At 54.2% G+C, this 5,439-nt stretch overlaps 1 protein-coding gene across 6 annotated transcripts in view; it reads left to right on the top strand.

The window, feature by feature from the left end:
• The window catches only part of LOC140493435 (complement C1q tumor necrosis factor-related protein 4-like), a 230,833-nt gene extending 225,884 nt beyond the window's left edge, over nt 1-4,949 (top strand). For 5 of the 6 annotated variants that reach the window (XM_072591871.1, XM_072591872.1, XM_072591868.1 and 2 more), the window contains exon 2: nt 2,637-4,949. In XM_072591871.1, coding sequence (XP_072447972.1) covers nt 2,643-3,776 — 1,134 coding nt within the window. In that variant the 5' untranslated portion in view covers nt 2,637-2,642 and the 3' untranslated portion in view covers nt 3,777-4,949. The remainder of the gene's footprint in view (nt 1-2,636) is intronic. The other variant, XM_072591867.1, reaches the window with a different exon arrangement.
• The last annotated feature ends 490 nt before the right edge of the window (nt 4,950-5,439 follow it).

Here is a 5,439-nt window from a genome sequence, read left to right as displayed (position 1 = left end):
TCTGACAGTGCGGCACTTCCCTCAGCACTGACCCTCCGACAGTGCGGCACTCTCCCTCAGCACTGACCCTCTGACATTGCGGCACTCCCTCAGTACTGACCCTCTGACAGTGCGAGCACTCCCTTAACACTGACCCTCCGACCGTGCGGCACTCCCTCAGCACTGACCCTCCGACAGTGCGGTGTTCCCTCAGTACTGACCTCCCCGACAGTGCGGCACTCCCTCAGCACTGACCCTCTGACAGTGCAGCACTCCCTCAGCACTGACCCTCTGACAGTGCGGCACTCCCTCAGCACTGGCCCTCTGACAGTGCGGCACTCCCTCAGTACTGACCCTCCGACAGTGCAACACTGCCTCAGTACTGACCCTCTGACAGTGCAACACTCCCTCAGTACTGACCCTCCGACAGTGCAGCACTCCCTCAGTACTGACCCTCCGACAGTGCAGCACTCCCTCACTACTGACCCTCTGACAGAGCAGCACTCCCTCAGTACTGACCCTCTGACAGTGCAACACTACCTCAGTACTGACCCTCTGACAGTGCAGCACTCCCTCAGTACTGACCCTCTGACAGTGCAACACTGCCTCAGCACTGACCCTCCGACAGTGCAGCACTCCCTCAGCACTGACCCTCCGACAGTGCAGCACTCCCTCAGCACTGACCCTCCGACAGTGCAACACTCCCTCAGTACTGACCCTCTGACAGTGCAACACTCCCTCAGTACTGACCCTCCGACAGTGCAGCACTCCCTCAGTACTGACCCTCCGACAGTGCAGCACTCCCTCAGTACTGACCCTCCGACAGTGCAGCACTCCCTCAGTACTGACCCTCCGACAGTGCAGCACTCCCTCAGTACTGACCCTCTGACAGTGCAGCACTCCCTCAGTACTGACCCTCTGACAGTGCAACACTGCCTCAGCACTGACCCTCCGACAGTGCAGCACTCCCTCAGCACTGACCCTCCGACAGTGCAGCACTCCCTCAGCACTGACCCTCCGACAGTGCAACACTCCCTCAGCACTGACCCTCCGACAGTGCAGCACTCCCTCAGCACTGACCCTCCGACAGTGCAGCACTCCCTCAGCACTGACCCTCCGACAGTGCAGCACTCCCTCAGCACTGACCCTCCGACAGTGCAGCACTCCCTCAGCACTGACCCTCCGACAGTGCAGCACTCCCTCAGCACCAGTCCTCACAACTTTCATTATCACCTCTTTAAACCTCTATCACTCCTTTACTACCATTGTCACAGCCTTTGACTTTTTATTTGGTGTCTCACTGTGTCATTCCCCCTTCCCTTGTATTGATCTTATGAACACACGCATTTCCCAGTTCCGTTGTGACTCTGTGTCACCGCCCTGAAACATTAATTGTATTTCTACCTCTGCCTGGAGGCTGTGGAGAACAGCTGAGTTTCTCCAGTCCTCCGTGTGTCATTCCTGTGAGAAACAAAGCTCACACACTTCAATAATTTCAGTCCAAGACAAGATCTGAATCAATAGTGTCATTTATTTCACACTTGCAAGTGGGTGTGATGTCCAGTGTCTAAAAAGGCAGAGGACATACACACCAGGTTCAATTCATACATAACATTTATATGATTTGATGTCTATTGTTTTACACTGCTCCCTCCCCTGCTTACATCATCCACTTCCCTAAGACCGGCCCCCATTACCCCTGTTTGCCTCTTGCCTTATCCGGCCTTGTCTGTGATAAAATGCTTATTTCTGGTCTCACAAGGCTGTTTGACCTTATCCTGCTATAGGTCATTATTAGGCCTATTCTTTCTTCATCATTATCTACCCCCTTCATCTGTGCCTTTCCCGAGGCCGTTCTGATCCCTATGACCCTTTTAATTGGGGTTTGTTCCTGTGTTTTCGTAAAAGTGGGAAGCAGATGTTTATACCTACTGTTTGTACAGGTGTATCTAGCTTAACTTCATCCTCTCACAACATCTTATCTATTTGCCCACCGTGCCTACTATTGTTCATTGGCACATTTCATTCTGACCTACAATTTTAGCTAATACAAAAACAATTCTACATTTCCTCTACATCGTTTCCATTCTTGTTGACTCAGCTCTTGACTAAAACAATTACCCACTGGTGTGAGTTCACCTCCTTTGTAAAATGGAATTGCAGAAGTAACACTAATCCACCTATATCCCACATTCCTGAGCTATGTGAGTTGCTGCTTTGTGATTGACCGTGTCTACCTGAGCTGGGCCAGGGCGACTGCACTGTTAATGCCGGGTTGGGCCTAGCTCCCAGGCTGTGTGCTGGGAACCTGGCCAAATTGACTGTTTCTAACTGAGATGCAGCCAGGGTGAGGGGGGCAGGGTGCATGTTGTATTTAGGTCCCAGCTGGGCCTAGTTCTTAAACTCCATGCTAGCAGTTGCGCCCTCCTAAGTGACCATGTCTAACTGAGGCCAGGGGAGAGGGCTGTTTTAATGCTGTGCTGGGCCTACCTTTCAGGCTGTGTCCTGGGAGCCATGTCACCTGGACGGAGGGCCTAATTGACCATGTCTAGCCAAGCTGGGGCCAGGTTGGGAATGTCAGGGCAGGGCCTCATTCCCTGGCAACCACACCGTCCTGTCGGAGAGGCCTAATTGACCGTGTTTGTGTTTTTTTGTAGGGCAGGATGTTGGCACGAATGGCGTGGCTGGTTGGCGTGCTGTGCCATGTGATGTTCCGGGAGGCGGTGACCTCGCCGGTGGAGGCGGAGAGCAGGTCGGCGTTCTCTGCAGCCCGCACCAGCAGCATGGTGGGGGGGCCCCACATGGCAGTCACCTTCGACAGGGTCTACGTGAACATCGGTCACGACTTCGACCCCAGCACCGGCCTGTTCACCTGCCGCGTGCCTGGGGCCTATTACTTCTCCTTCACGGTGGGTAAGTTTCCCAGGAAGAGCCTGTCAGTGATGCTGATGAAGAACAGGAGGGAAGTGCAGGTCATTGTCTACGATGAGCACCATCGGCAGGAGAGGAAAGTGCGGAGTCAGAGTGCCATGCTGCAGCTGGAACACGGTGATACCGTCTGGCTGCGCTTACACGGTGACCCCAAGTATGCCCTCTACAGCAACGCAGGGCCCTACACTACTTTCAACGGCTACCTCATCTACCCCGAGACTCCCTCCTCCTCCTCCTCCTCCTCGTCTTCCTCCGAGACAGCTGACATCTCTGGGCAGTCCGCAGCCCCACGCCAACAGAAGGCTTGGCACCACGGCACAGAGGGAGGCAACAGCCTGGAGCTAGGCCTGGCCCCCCCGCCAGGCCGGGAGCAGCTGGCCGCCAGGTCGGGCAAGCAGCGAGATCCACGGTCGGCCTTCTCTGCTGCTCGGAGCCAGAGCCTGGTGGGAGAGGACGGAGACAAGTACAAGAGGCAGGCCGTGCCCTTTGACACCGAGTTGGTCAACATCGGTGGCGATTTCAACACCTCCCTGGGCGTCTTCACTTGCCGCGTGTCTGGGGCCTATTACTTCTCCTTCAACATCGGCAAGCTGCCTTACAAGACCATGTCGGTCAAGCTGATGAAGAACGATGACGAGGTGCAGGCCATGGTCTACGATGACAGCCGTTCCAAACGGAGGGAGATGCAGAGTCAGAGTGTGATGCTCTCCCTGACCGAAGGGGACCACATCTGGCTCTACAGCTACCAGCACGAAGGCTATGGGGCCTACAGTAACCACGGCAAATACATCACCTTCACCGGCTTCCTCGTCTACCCCGATCAGCAGGTGGCCGACTGCCAGTCAGAACCCCCAAATAAACTGTGACTCGAATCCGCTGGAACTTCACGTGCATCGACAAACCCCTGTGTTGTCCTGTGAATGTCTCATGGTGTTGTAGTACAAGTGTCAGTCCAAAAAAACTCTGGACATCTCCCAATTGCCTGCCGTGTGTATGTGTGTATGTGTGTGTGTGTGTGTGTGTGGTTTTACCAGCACTGGGATTCAGACTGTGAGGGTCTCGGGCTAGAACGCTCCGATAAACCGTGGTGCTGCTGCTATGAGCGTGGGCAGGTACTAATCGTTAAAGCCCCATTCCTCACCCAGTCACACCACAGAGTGCTGCCCGCAATTAATCCCCTCGGTACCACAACCTGAAATAAAAGAGACTTTGTTGAAGGAGATCAAACAAGAAACCCGTTTGTTCGAAACAAAACGTTATTCTTGTAATAAGTAGCAAAACCAGAAGCCACAATCCAGAAGTAGACCGAAGCCCAGCTAATCCCAAACCCAGATACATTGATACAGCTCAGAAAGACAGCAGTCTCTGAATTCTAATAAAGGCAGTGTACACTCACACTGGAACGACAGGCTGACTGCATCCCAATCACAGACGTGGTTGGACTTTGGGGCAGAAGAGAACACATTTTGGGGCAGAGAGTATACAATCCCTGCAGTGTGGAAACAGGCCATTCAGCCCAACAAGTCCACGCTGACCCTCCGAAGAGTAACCCCCACCCAGTCCCATCCTACCCTGTTACTCTCTATTTTCTCTGACGAATGCACCAAACCTACACAGCCCTGAACAGTCTGGCCAATGTTTGGCATGACCAATTCACCTGACCGGCACACCTTTGGACTGTGGGAGGAGAAAGTGAGGACTGCGGACGCTGGAGATCAGAGCTGAAAAAATGTGTTGCTGGAAAAGCGCAGCATCCGAGGAGCAGGAGAATCGACGTTTCGGGCATCAGCCCTTCTTCAGGATTCCTGTTCCTTGGATGCTGTGGGAGGAAACCGGAGTAAATCCACCCAGAGAATGTACAAACTCCACACAGACAGTCGCTCGAGGCTGGAATCGAACCTGGGTTCCTGGCACTGGGAGGCAGCAGTGCTAACCACTGAGTCACCCTGCCAGAGTGGACTGAGGCTGCGACCGGACTGGACGAGACAGTGGGCTGGGGGAGGAAACAGATGCGATCAGGTTGGGGGAAGGGGCCAGACTGGATGGGGTTGAGGAGCGTGGGCCGGGGAGGGGATAGAATGGATGGGGCTGATTTAGGGCAGATTGGATGTAGCTGGGTGAGGGGAGGCTGATTCCCCATCCCATAGATCCATTCCCATCCCCTTCGTACTGACCTGTTCTACCCCCCCCCCCCAGTCCCACCTGATCTATTCCCCCACCCCAACCTGATCTCTTTTCCCTCCCCTGGTTGTTTCACACCTCCCTCCCCATTCATGGCCGTGTGTGTCGGTGAGGGATGGCACACTCGGTCTGCGATCTTAGCAGTTGACCCAAGGTCTGAAATGTGAGGATAGAGTGTGCTGTGTTTTCATGGTCTGCTGGCTTTCCTGTTTATGAAATCGAGTTGCTGACAGTTTTGTAATGCTGATGGAAAACCTTCCAACTCCGATTCAGATCAGTCAGCGGGGGGTGACCACAGTTCACCTTCTCGGGGTTTAGAACTACTGAGAGACGGTCACTTCAACAGGT

The sequence above is a fragment of the Chiloscyllium punctatum genome, chromosome 22, assembly GCF_047496795.1.
Source record: "Chiloscyllium punctatum isolate Juve2018m chromosome 22, sChiPun1.3, whole genome shotgun sequence".
Taxonomy (NCBI): Eukaryota; Metazoa; Chordata; class Chondrichthyes; order Orectolobiformes; family Hemiscylliidae; genus Chiloscyllium; species Chiloscyllium punctatum.
Note: the sequence above shows the minus strand (reverse complement) of the source record. Positions and strands in the feature narration are given on the sequence as shown.